The sequence below is a fragment of the Chelmon rostratus genome, chromosome 4 (assembly GCF_017976325.1).
Source record: "Chelmon rostratus isolate fCheRos1 chromosome 4, fCheRos1.pri, whole genome shotgun sequence".
Taxonomy (NCBI): domain Eukaryota; kingdom Metazoa; phylum Chordata; class Actinopteri; order Chaetodontiformes; family Chaetodontidae; genus Chelmon; species Chelmon rostratus.
The window spans coordinates 23,496,072-23,513,725 of NC_055661.1; the positions used below are offsets into that span (position 1 = coordinate 23,496,072).

At 44.6% G+C, this 17,654-nt stretch overlaps 2 protein-coding genes across 3 annotated transcripts; one reads left to right on the forward strand and one right to left on the reverse strand.

Annotated features, from left to right (window-relative positions):
* Positions 1-1,091: 1,091 nt before the first annotated feature.
* si:dkey-183n20.15 (RING-HC_RNF170 domain-containing protein) lies at positions 1,092-4,672 on the forward strand. Its single transcript, XM_041936119.1, has 6 exons — positions 1,092-1,144; positions 1,825-1,936; positions 2,576-2,681; positions 3,568-3,641; positions 3,727-3,837; positions 4,195-4,672. The coding sequence occupies exons 1-6, from the start codon at positions 1,116-1,118 to the stop codon at positions 4,537-4,539; spliced, it is 777 nt and encodes a 258-aa protein (XP_041792053.1). The 5' UTR covers positions 1,092-1,115; the 3' UTR covers positions 4,540-4,672.
* Positions 4,673-5,200: 528 nt separating this feature from the next.
* On the reverse strand, positions 5,201-17,036 carry pfas (phosphoribosylformylglycinamidine synthase). Of its 2 annotated transcripts, none has more exons than XM_041935412.1 (28): positions 16,929-17,036; positions 15,697-15,819; positions 15,389-15,524; positions 14,282-14,387; positions 13,967-14,165; positions 12,649-12,754; positions 12,416-12,556; positions 12,203-12,327; positions 11,991-12,119; positions 11,766-11,903; positions 11,153-11,281; positions 10,962-11,035; positions 10,713-10,869; positions 10,573-10,634; positions 10,307-10,468; positions 9,910-10,146; positions 9,571-9,801; positions 9,253-9,433; positions 9,013-9,096; positions 8,495-8,650; positions 8,023-8,142; positions 7,775-7,920; positions 7,484-7,682; positions 6,778-6,869; positions 6,575-6,689; positions 6,340-6,489; positions 6,073-6,213; positions 5,201-5,792 (listed from the first exon to the last, which is right to left on the reverse strand). In XM_041935412.1, exons 2-28 carry the CDS (start codon positions 15,815-15,817, stop codon positions 5,482-5,484), a joined length of 3,948 nt encoding a protein of 1,315 aa, XP_041791346.1. In that variant the 5' UTR covers positions 15,818-15,819; positions 16,929-17,036; the 3' UTR covers positions 5,201-5,481. The 2 variants fall into 2 exon arrangements, with proteins under 2 accessions (XP_041791346.1, XP_041791345.1); XM_041935411.1 differs by having other exon boundaries at positions 16,870-17,031.
* Positions 17,037-17,654: the final 618 nt, after the last annotated feature.

A 17,654-nucleotide genomic window follows, 5' to 3' on the forward strand; every position in this document is an offset into this window, starting at 1 on the left:
TGAGATGTGCATATGTGGCCTCATTACATATTTCATTTGAAATTGGTTGAGTTTAACCCAACACATTATCATAAACCTCTCGGGCTGACAGTAGGGGATCACTGAGCATAGTAAAATCAGTGTGTGTGTGACTTTACCCGTGTGGCCTTCAGGAGCGTCCTCTGTCCTGTGTATAACTGTCAGTATATGTTATCTCCTGATCTCTGCCACCCCGAGACCCTGACCCTCACCGACTGATGGCTGCTATTTTTAGATGACCTGAGCCCCCCTGACTCCCTCTCCGCAGCTCCTATCTGAGGTGAAGGGCCTGTGTAAATATTGGCTAGGATATTTATGCAATGCCTGCCACGGTTACATATGTGAAGATTACCACATCCTCACTCACTGTCAGATTGTGGACACAAGTTTTTTTTTTCTTTTTTTTTTTTAAATCAAAGCAAATTTATTTGCTTTTACTATTTTATTGCTGCACTTGGAGACGTTTGTTCAAAATGTTCTGCTTTGTATTAATCTTCAAAGAATGGCCCAGTGTGAGGATGGTGGTTGAGAAATTGTTAAAAACAGGCCGGATTTTTGTTGCCGGGTTATCGTCAGTTGAGGTGCCGCTTCACAGCTTTTAGTGTTAATGTCAGTGACATTCACATGCATTTCACAACCAATAGTTTATGCTTAAAGAAGCAGTGCTGTCGCCGGGGTAAACTTAAGGTAAATGATTGGCAAGATCAGATCTGGCCTACTTACACACTGTGTGGGAGGGATCTTTTCAGGTGGAAAGTCATGTGACCCAAATAGTTTGCTTCTAGCCCGACTGAAGGGGGGGTGGGGTTGTTTTTTAGATCCACTGATTTAAACACTTTTGCTCTTAAAGTTGATCACAGTCTATTGTAACGTTTCATAATATGTTCTGTTGAAGTGGAGCCGCTGTGTACAAACCACTAATTTATTGATCGGGCTCCATTACAGCCAGAAGACTCAGACACCAGCTGATATTGGGGGGTGTAGTTGATCATTAACATGCAGCTCTAATTTATTTTGAACAGTGATGCTGTCAGGCAGCACTTCACTTCCTTCCAGGAGACAGTGACTACCGGTCAGCTGCTGTTTCTAGCTCAACTATGCACCCCTACCACAGCTCTCAGTCCAGGTGAGTCTCATTTTATTACATTTGGCTGTATTGACAGGTTTGTGTGTCCAGCGGGGAAATTTCAGCGGGGAGAGTATGTTTTGATTTCACTTTGACCTCAGGATCGCGCCACCCGATCTGACAGTAATCCACTGATCTTGAGACTGTATATGTATATACTATATAAATAATAATAATAATAAAAGTTAAATGTGTTCTATACTAATAAAAAGCATAAAAAACACATTTGTTCATGTGACATATATGCATGTCTGACATCCTCAAGTATTAATAATCTGTTTATCTGTTTCAGCTTAATTTCATGAGATGATTACTGTAATCACTGTAGATGTGATCTAATGATCAAAGCCCAGTTTTATTTGATTATTTATCATAATTTCTTAAAGTGATAGTTTCCACTTTCCATCCAAAAGATTAACAAATCAAACAAATGAGTGCAGGATAAGCTTTAAAATCATTGAGTCCTTGTGGAGGCAACATGTTGCTTAGCTGACAGCAGCTAATCTGTCAAACTGCTGTAGTCAGAGCATCAGCATCTGTCGTCCACCAATAGACAACCGCAGAATACAATCAGCCTTATCTCACAAATCGTTAGTTCTGTGGCGGTATCTCCTCACTAGCAGATATATGCAGTATTTAAGGTGTGTTTATCATTGTTGCCACGCTATGTCACGTTGCAGAGAGGACTATCTCCCCTCTGATGGTGCATTGGGTCACAGTCACCTCAGGTCATCCAGATCTGCAGGGTGCACGCCCAAGCCGTCAGCATCAGCGTATAGGAGCTTCCACATGGTGAGAGTCTGCACACCCGCATGCTGTCAGCACAGATATGAAGCTGATATTCAGTGTTTTCTCCAGTCCTGAACTGCTGATATTCACTGTTTGGACTAAGAGGGATCTCACACTATGGAAATCTCATCTTTAAATTTTTCATTAAAGCTTTTGGAAATGCTTTATTTTTTCTTATTTGATGTTATTCACTTCATTTTATTGTCTCTACTTCCTCTGTGCTGATGTCCTTTATCTGGTTGGTTTCTGTTGCAAAGTACTTTGTAACATTGTTAAGGAAGGTGCCATATAAATGAAGTTTATTGTTAGTATTAGTATACAGGCTGTGAACAGTGTTATTACTGTGAGGCTCTCCTTTGTGATGATTATTATCGCTTTTATTAGGCTCACAGCCTGCTGCCAAACAAATAAAAATAATCTCACTGTTAACAACAGTAACCTGTAGCTGGACACGTTTTACGTATGTGTATGTTATGAGGGGTCATTACGCATTTTAAGGTTTTTTAGAATTGCACTGGCACATTTGGAACACTAAATCTAGCTACGGGGAATCTTCTTTCTTCTCTTTTATAATCTCTTTTTCCTAGTTCCCTTTTCCTGTTTCTCACCTCCTGGCTGTCTGTTTTCCTCTCATCTGTTCAGGAATCTACACAGTCATGTCCATCCACAAGCCGAGACTTTCTCTGTCCCATCTGCCTGCAGATGGCAAGCTTCCCAGTCCAGACCAACTGTGGCCATTTGTTCTGTGGTACGAGATGCACTCGCACACGCACAACAGCCATTTTTCTGACCTGAAGCATCAGCGATGCTTTTGTTCACTCCATCATCCACAAGATTAGATTAATTGATTTTTTTTTTTTATTCACTCTCACCTGTTCCATCATGTGCTTGCTGTTGATTCCTTCCTTTAATTCATTGGTTGATCAGTGTAGCATCAGTGTGCAGCAGCCATCCCGAGTATTCAATAATTAACTTTAGCCATGGGTTTCCAAGTCTGCCTCACATCTGACAGCTTTACTCACATTATTCTTCTCAAGGGTGCACGGTTATATAACACCAAAAACAAACACAGTCAGTTAGTTGTTCACAGACGTGCAAAGGTGAACCTCAGACGCAATTCAGAGGGTTCAAATTCACAGCAGGACACCTGACGATGTATGTCACCATCATGTTGTATTGAGTAAGTATTTGATGGCTAAATTGAACAATATGTAATCGTAACCTTGACTGTGGCATCACCCTCACCCTAAGGTTTTGATTAGCCTTGAATCATTTTGAACTCAGTACTTACAAGAGAAGAACGGTCTTATTTTTCTTATAAGTAGACGGTCATGTCTCCCACATACTGTATGTTAATGTCACAGATGCACACCTGTTTGACCTTAATGTTATCTGTCAAAGATTACAAACTGTACCTGCCCCACTTACCTGAGTTTTACCCCGACATCTTAACCCAGATCCTTTTCACTCAAGCACCTCAGTCGGTTATCGTTAACAGTGACTAAATGCTTCATCCCATGCCTGTCATGCCTGCATCAGAGTTTCATCAAAGTTCAGCTGGAATTTAAAGAGATGCACATATAAACTGAAATGTGTTGATTTATTGCTTGATTTATATGCGTTTGATTCTGCAGCTCCCTGTCTGATCGCCTACTGGAGACACGGGTCCTGGTTGGATGCAATCAGCTGCCCTCTCTGCAGGCAGAAGGTGCCACTTGCATGACCAGATGAAAGCATAGTCGAAACATCTCAATAAGTGTGAACAAGGAGTAACAATGTTTCTTATTTTCCAGGTCAGCGTGCTGTCCAATCTATTTAACGAGAGTCGATCAGATCGTCAGTCAAAGGAGGTTCTGGGGGAAATCACGGACTACAACAAACGTTATTCCGGAGCCCCACGAAGGGTCAGTACTCTTATCTAACCTCCAGACATAACATCAAACACAACACTTGTCCTTTTTTAGCCTTAATTGAAAGTAGTCTCTTGACCCTTTACCTGTGTCTGGTTGTGTAAATATATCAGGTGGTGCAAGTTTACCTTACAGCCTTGAATGTAACATCAGATTAGATCATGGGAAACTGTTCCATGTGATAATAGGTTTGGTAACAGGAACACCACTTATGCAACCTCAAGGATTTGTTGTCCTATACAACCACTGTCAGACAGTGGAGGTGTCTGGTTAACGCGTCTTGCATTGGCACACCTAGTTGCCCTACCTTGGACGAGCATTTGAAATAAAATTCCTCTCTGACCCGTCCAGGTAACAGACTACCTGAGTGACGCGCCCCTTCTCCTGCACTTACTGGCCCGAGGCCTGGGCACCATGGGAGGACTTGTGTGGCTGTTTTTCTTCAGGGTGGCCCTGTGCTGCGTGGGGACTGTGGTGTCCATCTCCTCCCCTCCTCTGGAGCCTGTCTCCTCCTCGGCAGCTCCCATGGAAACAGACCCCTCCCTCTGCGGACTGCTGGGGATCCTGGATGACCTGGTGGTGGTCATCCTGCTCCTCATCTGTGTTATCAACATCAACCAGCAAATGGCACCAGAGAGAGAAGGACGCTCTGCAAACGCTACAAACTCTCAAGGAGTGATGGGGAGCTCACTGTAGACGGAGTGACAGTACAAGCTGTTAGACATGGACTTTGATTGGATTTCGTCCTTCTTGCTGTCACTAATTGGATTAGTCGATGCAAGAATATTGACAACGGCACAGCATGCAGCAGTAGAGACAGTAGACAGCATCTGAGCCTCTTGGACTATGGACTCAGACCAGTTTGTCAAGTGTTTACGGAGCCTATGCAAGAGCAATATCTAAAATACAATGTTGCACAGGGTAGTGGTTCAGCTGTGGTCACAAATCCTTATTTCTTATATTCGTGAGGCCTGCAGTGTTTGGTTGGGAGCTTTTTAATCCATATGGAACAGACAAAATTTTTAGCATCTTGTGACTTGAAGGAAGTTATAGTATGTCAACTTAAATTGTCTTTCCATCCTTTATATTTTAATTATAATGCATATTTTTTCAGCATCTTATCCGTTTAAAACCGACCAGTGTCACTTTTACTCCTCTAACTGGGCAGCAGTTTTAGCCTTTTTGTTTTCAGCAAGCTCAAGAAAAGCTGCCATGTCAGCACTGTAACATTGACATCTATGTAAATACTTGATATTGTATGAATCTAAGTTTTTGTGCAAAATAAATAATATTTATTGTCTTGTGGCATTTCGTTATCATACAGCACACTACACACGCTTCTTTTGTTCTATTTATTTATTAGCATAGTTTCAGTAACACTGATCATCTCAGCAGACTAGTACTCAGCTGGTACAGAACAGTTTTAAAAATATTCAGTGATCACCACAATGAAACCTACAGAATGTATATAAAGTCAACCAGAATCCACAGTAGTCCATAAAGTATTAAAGCAGGCATCAGGAAATGGAAAACGACCAAGTACCACAGAGAGTAAAAAGGTGAATTACACAACAGACTCATGTAAACAGGCCTTACAGTTTCATCTGAGCCACAGCACCAGCAACATAAACAGAATTATCAGTGTGTGTTGCTGCACCAGGCAGCTGCATTCTTGAACATGCGTAGCCAGGGTGAGGGTGTGAGCGATGGTCTGAGGTCCCTCGGAGCCCAGGGCCACTGCCAGCCCAGGGTGCAGCGCTCCGGGTGGGGCATCATGGCCAGGTGTCTCCCGTCCCTGGAGCAGAGCCCCGCTATGCCCCGCGGGGAGCCGTTAGGGTTCAGAGGGTACTCTTCGGTGGGGTGACCCTGGTCGTCAAGGTAACGGAGGGGGGCGAGCCCACCAGAAATAATTTGGTCCTGGGCCTGGGAGCTACGGAATTGCATCAGACCTGCAAAGGAAAGAGGTTGTGGGAAAATCAGTATTAAACACAGCTGCTGATTGCAGAACATGACCTGTGACTTGTGAGTCAACAGATTGAGTCATTGTTGTGCAAGTTCAAAAGTTTCACACTGAGCAAACTTGATGCTCAGTAATGATTCAATGCTGAATCCAATCCTGAACAGCAGGTCAGGTGTCTCAGGTGCCTGTTGCAGCTCGATGTTTTTAGAGAACAGAGGAGTACAAGCACGAGCTTTGCCAACTTTTGTAACACCATACCAATACCATACCTTCTCCATGAGCAACCCAGACTCCCAGAGCTGAGCCCTCCATGCCCCTGAGCCAGACGGACGGGGACTTCTGGATCCCGACGCTGACGAACCGAGACTCAAACCTGCCGGACTTATTATGGGTCAGCACCACCTCGGTTTCTGAGGGAGAATTGGAAAGCATTTTAAACTCATTAACCTCTGCAAAATTGGGAAGGCTAAATAATTTCAGTTCACAACCACAGGATTGTTTTTTCTATCATTACTAGCTGTCCCTCTTCCTCTTACCTGCTCCATCCTCGCCCTCTCCCACCCAGCCCAGCAGGGCGAGCAGCTGGCAGCCATTACACACACCCAGACTCAGTGTGTTGTCACGCTGCCGGAAGCGATCAAACTCAGCCTTGGCTTTTGGGTTATATGCAACAGTAGCAGCCCAACCTATTACGAAGGATGAATGGTGTTAAACAGAGATTTTTTTGAATATCAAAGCACTGAAGGAATGTACGTATGGGTGTTTATTTACCTTTCGCTGATCCCAGGACGTCTGCGTAGCTGAATCCCCCGACAAACACGACTGCTTTGAACGACTCCAGAGTTAGCGAGCCAGAGCACAGGTCCTGCATGGTGACATCCCACACCTACACACAAATGTAGACAGAAGTCACGCACAGCAGCCATGCACCTTAGATCAACATATATCCTGTTAATGAAACTCTGAATAGTTACTTCAAAGCCGGCCATATAGAGAGACACAGCCATCTCTCGGTCTCCGTTACTGCCCTCTTCCCTGACCACAGCTACACGGGGCTGCCCTGCAGCTGAGAGAAGAACACACACCAGACAGGTGCAAAGAACTTGGTCAGACACAAGCTAAACTGCTTGTTTCTGCACATTGCGAAGGATCTGTGTTATAATTTGTGTCATGTGTAACTTAGTGTACTGGGCCTTGTGAAAAAAACAAACTGGCACTTTAAACTGATGTGCACTTAGGGCTTTGTGCAATTTCATCTGGCACTCATGCACTTTAGCACTTGACACTTTATCGAGCACCTATGCACTTTACTCAAAACGAAACTCTTATGGTCTCCTTACCTGTGGGATAGCTCTCCACCCACAGTCAACCTGCATAGTAAATTATTTGTATATTATGGTTTGTGTTCCTCAATGTGTTTTTTTTCCTCACCGTTAGTACTTGTTTTATATTGCTACTGCTCCTTTTTTTCTTTTTGTCTTAATTTGTTTTTTATGTATATGGGACTGCGGATGGAAATTAGCGTCAAGCTACAATCCGGCATCTTTACATGTTTTAACATGTTCATCAATATGCACTGTCCCATTTAACTAAACAAATAAATAAATAATTTCTAGCATTTTGTAGACCTAATGATTACACTGCATCTTTGTAAATGATACCAATCCTGTTTGGTCTTACTCATGCTGGGCATTTCAGAGGGGTCAAAGGACAGTTTGAAGAAGGGCTGTGTCCTCTTGGCTAGTCCTTCCTCTTCCTGTTTAACACAGATCTCATTGGCCTGGAGGCGCTCCAGCTGGAAACTGGTGTCCTCCCATAATGCTCGGAGGTTAGGCAGCGGCTCTTTCAGTACTTGCTGTCCATCAACGCAAACGCTGACCTGAAAGACAAGTGAGGCAAACAGAAAGCAACAGTCGTCACAGATGGGATGAAAACTCTTTTTTCAGATGTATGTTGAGGCCGATGTCTCACCACAGCCTCTGGTCCGAAGGCGCGGGTTCTGCCGATACGATGGCACTGCACGCTTGCTTCGCTGTATCTCTGACACACAGCATCTACATCAAGCTCTGAAACCTCCAGAACCAAACCCAGCTCCTCGCTGAACAGCAGCTCCATGACTGTGCAGACAGAGATGCAGCAAAAAAAAAAAAAATAGAGTTCATATCCTGTATGTGTGAATTAGAGGGAAACCAAACCACCCAACACATCAGCTCACTAACCTCCAGTTCCTTGTGATGACAAGTCAACATCAATCCCGCGGTTTCCTGCAAATGCCATCTCCAGCAAGCAGGAAACGAGGCCTCCATCGCTGATGTCATGTCCTGCACTCAGCAGACGATCTGAAAGAGAAAAAACTCCTAAAGCCAACTTCTCATCCACCCAATTTATTTACAGTCTACTTTCATTTTATCTTTAATAACTTTGAAAAAAGATTTCTGTGCTATTTTACAATAATTTCATCATTATTAAGGAGGCAATTAAATGTAACAGAAAAGACGAGCCATCAGGTGCTGCTGTTGCTTATAAACTGACAGTACTCTGTACAACCACTAGGTGGCTGTGTATCACAGTGCAAAGCTGTGGAATTTAAGAATAAATGAAAGTAAATCTAAACAAAAGTTTGCTCAAGGGCTGAATTGCTGTAAACTTTTTTGCGTTTCTGCAGCTCTTTGCCTGCAAGTGCAAGCTGACCGTGTATGAGTGTCTGTGTGGTGTTGAAGCAGGCAGTCAATAGTTCTGGCTGGTCCAGGTCAGGAGAGCAGTCTCCCAGCTGGCTGTAGCACTGAGCCAGGGCAGAGCCTCCCAGGCGATGATGGCCTGGACTGAGAGGAACCCACAACAACACGCCTGCAGACAGAGGACAAAGGGTCAGGCAGGCAGTCTGTTGCCGAGGAGAGTGTGTGTGTGTGTGTGTGTGTGTGTGTGTGTGGTTGTGTGGTTGTGTGTGTGTGTGTGTGTGTGTGTGGTTGTGTGTGTGTGTGTGTGTGTGTGTGTGTGTGTGGTTGTGTGGTTGTGTGTGTGTATGTTTGTGTTGGAGAGAGACAGGGGTGCTTAGTCTGGGTAAGATGAGGATATTTCTACTCAAACGTGCCACGACAAGTTGTGAGCAAAACTAATGTGCACATAAAAGACAATCAGATATATGTTCTTATATGAGAAATCTTGTTTGAGTGTGTGTCTATGCATGCATGTGTCTGAGTGTGAAGTACCTTTGCCATCTGGATCCTCGAGATCAGGGGTCACAGTGGCTGTGATGTCAGGACAAACCGCATATGCCGAAATAACCAGAGCACCTGAAGCAGGAGCAGCGAGAAAGCCAAGTTTACACACACACACACAAGACATACACGCACACACACACACAAGACATACGCGCACGCACACACACACACACAAGACATACACGCACGCACACACACACACAAGACATACACGCACACACACAGTACCTGGAGCTTTGACAGTCTCTTTCCCGACTCTAGCAGCCATACTCAGAGAGTCCTTGCCCCCATCGATGGCCACTCCCAGCTGACCCATGACCTCACACATGGCTTTGCAGGCCTCCCACAGACAGGCTCCCTCACCGGGCAGCTTGGCAGCCCACATCCAGTTACCACTACACTTCACATCCTGAAACACAGAACCAGGAGGTTTACCAAATTCCTGGACATTTATTTTTTAGGGGAAAAAACAAAATAATGTAAATTACCATCATGCATTTTGTTTTAAATGGGTGATTTTCCTCACGCTCTCCATCCTCCGCTCACCTTCAGAGCTGTGACTCTGGCAAACACCAGATTGGTCAGAGCCTCTCCAACAGCCATGCGAGCCCCGGCTGCAGGACAGACCAGGCCTTTGATTGGCTGCTCCCCAATGGCGGTGGCTGCCCCCTCCTGGCTGAACGGCGACAGAGCAACAACAGCCACGTCGGCCAACGGGGTGTGAAGGGGGCCGACGCATTGTTGCTGGGCAACCAGCCCAGTCACAGACCGGTCCACCTGAGAGAGGGGAGGGAGTGAAGACACGAAGGGTCACAAAGTGTGCGCACAAATGTACTTCTAAAGAGAGCGTAAGACAGGAATGTTAACACAAACACACACACACACCTTGTTGGTCAGGTAGCGTTTGGATGCCACAGCGGGCAAACGTAAAACTCTGTCCAGTGCATCTTTGACTTTCAGCCCGGCAGGAAGAGCCAGAGGCTGATGGGTCGGGGTCAGGCGCTCCATCTTAAACTCCTTCTGTGGCATCTTCCCCAGGACCCACTCCAGCTGCAGGTCGACGGGACTGCGCCCCCTGTCTGCTCCATCACCTCTGCCTCCCTCGTCATCCACCAGCACAATCTGTGGGAAATAAACACAATGAAGCTGATTTTTAGTCTATTTCGGTGTAGTACTTGAGGTTGATTAGCAGGATGACCCAGCCAACAGCCGCTGCTCCCTGAAGCAGATTGATTAGGACAGTGGATGTGCATTCAGCCAGTTGATTCAGGCTGAAACGTGCCTTGCCGTCTCCAGTGATGTTTCCCACAAAGTCAACAGGGCACTTCTCCCTCTGACACACCCTCTCCAGGAAGGACCTGTCCGATGGACGGAGCAGCAGGGCATTGCTCTCCTGGTACTCCGCCCCCCACAGCTCCAGCGCACTCAGGGTGGGGTCACCTTTCTATAAAACAAAGACAGAGAAGAAGAGGAAAACAAAACGAGTGATGGAAAATGAGAATGAGCAGAATGTGTGTGTTCATGTCTCTGTGTTCATGTGCAGATTACCTTGAATCTACTGCAGTAGATTACGGCTCCCGCTGGCTCACTGAGCTCCTTAAGCACATTACCTGAAGATGATGATATGATTCAGTATGTTCAACGAGTGTCTCATTATCTTAATATAAGTCCTGAAAAACGTTTTGTACCGTTTCCTCCCGCCCCCTGATCATGTATACTGCAGATTGGGTTGCCGCCTCTTCTTTCCAAGCACGCCCTGAGAGCGCGATTCATTTTCTGCTCCATCTCAGCGTCCCCCCTCTGCACTGCACCCAGATCCCTGTCGCTGGAGTTGTCCCCCTGGACCTGCGAGCCGAAATATATTTAAAATACAGTGAAACTTCTGCACTGGGAGAGGTCACTGCTAGTCTCAGTACGATTTACTGTGGCAAACGTACTTCCACAGAGGAGGCCGCTCCTCCTCCCACGCCGATTCTGTACACCGGGCCGCCGATCTTCACCACTTCCATTCCTGATCGACAAGAGCAGCAGAGGAGCAGAGGGATGCTGTGAGTCATCGATCGCTGTGTGCAAATATAGCCTGTGCATTGATTAAACACATTACACACACAGTGAGTTGAAACATTACCAGCCTCTGCCTCCTCTTTCTTTACATGTGTATCTTCAATGGAACCGAGACCACCACTGAACATGATGGGCTTAATCCACTCTCGCCGCTCTCCATTAGGCAGCCGCATGCCGAAAGAACGAGCAAAACCTGCAGGAGGGAGTAAAAATTCTATTCATAAAACAGGTCAATATCAATCAATTATTCTGCAGACAGACAGAAAATCAATAAAACAAATGAAAACTGATTAAGATCAGACTAAAGAACAGATCAGAACATGACACACAGGTGAACGCTACATAACTACTGTTATACAAAAAATAAATGAACTGATTAATCAATAATGAATAAAATGTGTTATTTGCAGTTAGAGCTGTAACAATTAGTCGAATATTAGAAACAAATCAGCAACTATTTTGATAAACGATGTGATATGTTTGTCAACTATTCCCAGATTTCAGCTTCTCAAATGTGAGGATTTGCTGCTTTTCATCTATGTCAGTCAACTGAATATCTTAATGTTTTGAACTATTGGTTAGACAAAACAGATTGAGGACGTCACACTTGGAGAATTCTGCAGACTAATCAATAATTGTTCATGTAAACCCTGGCATGCCTCAGCAGGGTTTCCTACCTGACAGGACAGGTTCACCAAACTTGTTGCCGTAGTCTGAGGCTCCATCGCTGGCCTCGACTGCCACCTGCAGCGGAGGAGCAAAGCTGGACGGATACTCCCAGCCCTCCCCTGAAGACTCCCAGGGGAGATCGTAACCTGGAGCGACGGTCAGTGAGAACGGACACGTTATTGATTTAAGATCCATATTCACATTTTCAAGCGAAGCATTTTGTTTGTGCGGACCTGGTATGTGCAGGTTGCCGAAGCAGTACCCCGCAGTGCCGGCGATGACGTGGCCTCCCTGTCCAGCGCTCTGGACATCCCTGATACGACCTCCAGTCCCTGTGGTGGCACCGCTGAATGGAGCTACACCTGGAGGACGGATGGGATTTAACACATGAGGGGAGAAGTTACAAGGAAGTTGCAATTAAACACAATATTTCGTGCATCCTGACCTGTGGGGAAGTTGTGCGTCTCTGCAGTGAAGATGACGTGTCTCAGCGAGTGCCGGGTCTCATACGGGCTGGCTTGGGATGGATCTTTTGGAAAAACACACTCCAGCTCCATCCCTTTAATACCACTGGACACACACACACACACACACATTTCTCATTGAGTCAGTGCAAACAGAAACACAAACACCAACACAGTGCTGTTTCCTCTCCTACCTGCTGTTGTCACAGAACTTGATGACGTTGTTCTGGTTGCTGTGTCGCTGGGTGTCCATTATAAGGCTGAAGAGAGTCTCCTTCTGCTCCTGGCCGTCGATCTCCATCCGACCCCGGAAGAACCAGTGACGACTGTGCTCGCTGGGACACAACATAGAGAAAACATTAGAAAATAAAAACCCCACACAACACAAAGCCGTCCTGCTAATCTGCCCTCCGCAGACAAACCCCACCTGTTGGACTGGGCCAGGTCGAAACACTCCACACTGGTGGGGTTCCTCTTAATCCTCTGGAACATTGACGTATAGTAGTCCAGATCCCAGGAGTCAAAGGCCAGACCTGCATCGAGAACAACACACACAGTGAGATCTTGCAACCAAAAAGGAACCGCCGCCAACGTTCAAACATCACAGCAGAAATCAACCCACAAAGGAGTTTGCAATCGTTGAACACATAGGGTGCAAAATGAATCAATCAGCACACACATACACACACAGTAAGATCAGTATTTAAGCTTCACACAGTATCCTCTGCCTGCTTTAACAGAACACATTTTTGGTTTATGTACAATTAAATGTCATCGTTTCAACTGAATTTCAGTCATTATGAAGGATTATTACTTAAATTCCACACTGCTTTAAAATGATGTAAGAATTTGTGTCACTTCTATGAAACACCACATTTAACTAAAATGAGGAAGCAAATATAGTGAAAGTGTAGTCAATCCTTCAGGGGAATTAAGCAGCTATAGTGTCTAGAAATTCCAGAGAGGCCCTTTTTAACAATAGCCTCAACTCACCGGTTGAGCATGGGAGAGCCTGCAAAGTATGAGCTGAAATTACTGTCATCCATTCCAGCAGCTTGTGAATATTAATGAAGCTGAGCAGGAGTGAATAATCGGAGCATGAACATAAGCACGCACACCACGTTCTGTCGCAGTGGGCAGTGCTGGTTTACAACCTGTTCATGCAAAGAGAAAAATAACAAGTTCCTGCATGAAAGTGAAATGATGTGGTGTGGTGCATTAGTTGTTTAATTGATTAGTCAACTAATAGATCACAAATTTGGCACAAGGTCCAAAAAGTGGCTTGTTCTAGACAGGATTTGCTGCTTTTCACGATCTTATGTTGTGCTAAATTCAGCTTTTTTACTGATTGTTGAGAAAAAAGTGAGAAAATCTGGATTTAAAAACAGATTTTTGTTCAAATCTACTAACTCAGTATCTGACTTTCCTTTAAACAGAGCAGCACGTCTCTCTTTTTGGATTCAATTTCCTTTCACAAGACATTAGACACACACTAATCACACCCATGCACGTGTAAGATAATCAGCAGCTTTACTGCTGTCCTGTGACTTTGACCAGATAAATAATAATGTCATGTGACATTATTTCCTCTAGGGGCAGACACAGTGTACTCACAGACAGCTGCAAGACTGAAAAGAGGCATAGAGGAGAAGAAAAGAGAGGAAGGTAAAAGTTCATTGAGTGACAAGAGTAAAAAGATGGAGAAGTGCTAAGAAGACCTTTAGAAACTGTCGAGAGAGACTCACCCAGATCATCGTTCGCCCTCTCCAAGGCTGCACGACCCTTCCCCAGGATGTCCACCTCAAACACCGGCTGCGGTTTGATGTCCACACTGAAGGAGGCGATGGGATGTTGATAGATGCATTCTGTCATGCTGTCATACAGACACTCAATCAGCTTCTTTATATCTCCATTGAGCTCCTTCACGCTCTCCCCATTCTTTGGCTGGAGGGCAGAGAAACAGACCTCATCAGAAGCCTGAACATGAAGTGAAAACTAATCCTGCATCAGTGTTGGGGGAAGTATTTTTTCTGTGTGTTTGTGTGTTTGTGTGTGCAAACCTTGATTAGAAACCTGCGAGACAGCTCAACCCGCGAGACGTTCGCGAGGCCGGCACTCTGGCAGATGGACACGGTGTTGGTGGACCAGGCGGTAGAGAAGTTCAACCTGAAGAGCAGAACAGCAGCAAGGCTGATGAAAACCGTTTGCAGACATTTACTTTTGCTGGACTTGGATGTTGTTGTCACAGTTTCAAAAAAAGTTGTTAACTTGTTGCCCCTCGGCCTGTCTGACAGGCTAAAATGATCATTTAAGATTTCCATTACATCCTCCAGTGGACTCTGTTTGTTTCACAGGAAAAATTATTCTTACCTTTTAATTTACTTTATTCTATCAATAAGAAACAATTCATTGTTGGCTACACTTGAGGCCCACAACAGATAAAGCTCTTTGATTAGAAAAATCAAAAGGCCACTGCAGCCTGCAGGGGTCACTACTGGGGCATTTTTGTCTTGTTGACTGGTTACATGCAGCTGTGAGGACACTTAAATGCAATTACTGCACCTTTACCATCACCCGGCTGGATCACATCCCACAATTCAAAATTCATGCCCGGCTTGTTTCAGTGTTTACAGTCACACAGCAACCAACAGCCAAATTTCTAATTTCCAAAACATAGTCAAAGGTCCACACTTAGGTCAGGGGATGACCACTGAGCCGTCTCCATGACAACAACATCCTCTTACAGAGACTGTGGGATGCAGAAGGTTATGTAGTTTGGAAATATAAGTAATTCTGTAACTAATAATGATAGATATGTAAGAGGCAAAAAGGCAATAACATGACTGAACCCCCCACTATACAACAATGGTTAGAAATTTTAAGAGATTTATACTGTGCAAAAAATGACCTTTCAGCTTAAAATGGGAGAAAATGTTTTTGTTAAAAACGGCAAAAATGAAAGATTTTTAACGCAAATGCTTAAATTTGAGCAATGTATTTTCACACTTACATACTGAAATCTGGGGTTCTGCATGAGTCTTTTTGTGTGCTGCTCAGTTCATGGGTTTTAAAATGTACAAAATCTAATGACGAACACAAAGCTCATTGTAGGACGAAAGCAGCATGTGAGACAGGTCATTCATCAGGTTTATCAGGTGCAGCGGTACCTCGGTCCGATCTCCACCAGCTTCTCCCCGCTGCCCTCTGTGAGGTTTGGCTTCTCAGACAGCGGCTCTGCCTGCAGGGGAGGGCGAAACAACCAGAGGAGAACCTCCTTCTGCTCTGCACTGAGACTCTCACAGCCTGCAGGAGGAAAATATGACATCATGGCACAAGGGATAAACAGAGGAGACACTGAATCTTCACGCTACACAAGGTGGATTCACATTCTTCACAGGTGCTCTGCTGTCCATAAACTCGGTTCCCTCAGTTATTAGTGTCATCATCAACAACCGACAAGCTGCTGCACCCTCACCTGTCAGCTCCACATTGTAGCACAGCTCCGTGGTGATTGACAGCTGGGGGTAGAGCTTGGCTGCCCTCTGTAAGGCTCGCCCTGTCACAACTTCGTTAGTGTAGAACCTCACTACAGCCATGACTGATGGAGAGACGGAGAAATAAATCCAGTTTGTGAGATTGAGTGAGGGGCCTGCATTCATAAAATCAATCGCAGGACATCAGAAATGGTGGATTGTGGGCATCTATCGATATCATTGATTTACCCCACCTAACTAAAGTGAAGTAATGGATCAGAGGTCGGAGGTCAATACTGATGGTTAACGATAGAGGAGCACATCTTCTCTGTGAGGCTGACCTTTGTCTCCAGATCAATTCAGATCAAGTCAAACCAATAATCACATAGCAGGCCACTCATGACACCGTGTCGAGCTGCAGGCGAGTGCGAGCCACAACATGTGAGATCTCAGTGTGTTCAGACCACAAAATGATTAAATAAAAACACGTAGATGCAACATTTAGATGCTGCAGCCGTCTCATGGTAAATGAAACTCAACTCTTGTAACATACATTTGACTCAAAAGACGACAAATGCTTCACAGCTTCTAGCATGCAACATAATAATTAACTGATATATTGAACTGTGCATATTTTTATTTTACATTTTCACACTTTGACAGTACAGAAAACATAAAGCTCACATTTTACACATTCCTGATGTTATGATTTATTCATTAAGACAACTGTATATCTGAGGCAAACTCACACTCACAAACACACAAACACACAGCTTCCTGATAATTAACTCATTGATTGTGAGCTTGCTGCAGGTCACACACTGCACGGTCAGGAGCTTTCTGTTAGTCCTTAACCACAAGAAGACTGCAACCCCCTTCCACACACACACACACACACACACACACACACTTCTTTGCTAACACTGATTGTGATGTCTCTGGTTGCATCAAACAGTCTGTCTACAGTAACAACATGGAGGACACAACTTCCTAATGTGTCTTTTACCAGGTGACACGAGACAGCAGTGAAATAATGCCCGGGCTTTTCTGATTGTTGATAGAAAGTTGCGGATGTTTCTCGTGCTTTTCTTCCTCCAGCTACTTGTTTGTAAGCTTAATGGCTAAACGGTGCCAGAATTAGCAGAAAGCTAGTTAGCAACGTTAGCTTAACTCACGTGCACCAGCTTCGGCGGTCGAGTGTTTGTTTGGGATGAAATGTTGAGATGCCTCTCACCCCCCGGAGTCCTGGAGAAACTTCTGTTCCCTCTGAGTGGATGGAGGTGGTGTGGTTGGAGGGGTCTGTAGACAGTCAGGGCAAGATGGGTAGGGTGTTACACCCACGTGTGAACCGTTTCACGGTGTGCGCATGCGCGACAGCAACTATTTTGCCCTAAGTGTCCAGGACAAAATCTCATGACTGTAACGTTCACTCTATTGTGAAATTTGTAGTTTTCCTAAAATCCAGATTTTATCACATTTTTTCTCACAACAGAGGCAATAAGTGAAAATGCACTAATGCACCAACACCACAATCACTTCAGGTTAATGTTGAGGCAGGAACTAGTATCTTTACTTCAGGCTACATTGTCCAGTTAAAATTTCACCTATGGTGGTTATTTACAGGTAGCTTTCAGAGTCAAGATACAGTACTTACATTTGGCCTTTAGGCTAATGAAATAATATTAAAAAAATATTGTGTTCGTCCATCAGAAGTTTATTTCTGGTGGCATGGAGAGAGCATTGACCTTCATCAAGGGAAATAAAATGGCACAGTTTTATTTTAAACAATTTTCTCAAACGTTTCCTGGAAAGAACAATCAGATATTTGGTCCATTTCATGGCAAACAGGGACTTTAAAAAGGAGAAGAAGAAAAAAAAACAAAATAATTAAAAAGTTTGAGATTTTCCTTTCGGTTTCTTGACAAGTTGGATGCTGGGGGTCACTTGGACAAATAAACTT

Excerpts from the sequence above, each read along its gene's own strand:
- si:dkey-183n20.15 (XM_041936119.1), top strand. The coding sequence starts at position 1,116 with ATGCACCCCTACCACAGCTCTCAGTCCAG. Across the intron at positions 2,682-3,567 it reads CTGTGGCCATTTGTTCTGTG|CTCCCTGTCTGATCGCCTAC; the intron begins GTACGAGATGCA and ends TTGATTCTGCAG. Across the intron at positions 3,642-3,726 it reads GCCCTCTCTGCAGGCAGAAG|GTCAGCGTGCTGTCCAATCT; the intron begins GTGCCACTTGCA and ends CTTATTTTCCAG.
- pfas (XM_041935412.1), bottom strand. The coding sequence starts at position 15,817 with ATGGCTGTAGTGAGGTTCTACACTAACGAAGTTGTGACAGGGCGAGCC. Across the intron at positions 15,525-15,696 it reads CTACAATGTGGAGCTGACAG|GCTGTGAGAGTCTCAGTGCA; the intron begins GTGAGGGTGCAG and ends TTCCTCCTGCAG. Across the intron at positions 11,036-11,152 it reads GAAAGAGGAGGCAGAGGCTG|GAATGGAAGTGGTGAAGATC; the intron begins GTAATGTTTCAA and ends CTTGTCGATCAG.